This window comes from Egretta garzetta, unplaced genomic scaffold (genome assembly GCF_000687185.1).
Source record: "Egretta garzetta isolate BGI_Z169 unplaced genomic scaffold, ASM68718v1 scaffold337, whole genome shotgun sequence".
Taxonomy (NCBI): domain Eukaryota; kingdom Metazoa; phylum Chordata; class Aves; order Pelecaniformes; family Ardeidae; genus Egretta; species Egretta garzetta.
The window spans coordinates 40,464-40,825 of NW_009260181.1; the positions used below are offsets into that span (position 1 = coordinate 40,464).

The window sequence follows — 362 nt, forward strand, 5'->3', positions numbered from 1 at the left end:
GTGCTGTCTGCTCCGCAGGTGTCCGTCACCGCCCGGGAAGACGTCCCCTCCTTCGGCCCGCCCCTGCCGAGCCCACCGGTATTTCAGAAAGTAAGAGATGAGATGGGAAACATGTTCCGAGCTATAAAAAAAAAATCAGTGTGTGTGTCCGAGATGTTTCCAAGCACGCCTGCTTAGGGAAAACACGGCTTCTGGAACTTCAATGCTTTTATTTCGGTTTCTAGCAAGGCCCATGGTAGGGGGGGAGGCTGTGCGCCATCGCCCAGCGTGGCCTGTGCAAGGTGGCAGCCGTGGCTCTGCTGCTGGGGCCCCCGTGGCCGTGCCGGGGGGACGGCCAGGGCAGAAGGGCACCCTGAGCCCGG

At 61.0% G+C, this 362-nt stretch overlaps 1 protein-coding gene across 1 annotated transcript in view; it reads left to right on the forward strand.

The window, feature by feature from the left end:
* RAP1GAP2 (RAP1 GTPase activating protein 2) overlaps positions 1-362 on the forward strand; it is a gene marked incomplete at its 5' end in the record, with an annotated part of 17,052 nt that overhangs the window by 5,201 nt on the left and 11,489 nt on the right. The window contains one exon of the mRNA XM_035897244.1: positions 19-171. Within this exon, the coding sequence (XP_035753137.1) occupies positions 19-171 (153 nt within the window). The remainder of the gene's footprint in view (positions 1-18; positions 172-362) is intronic.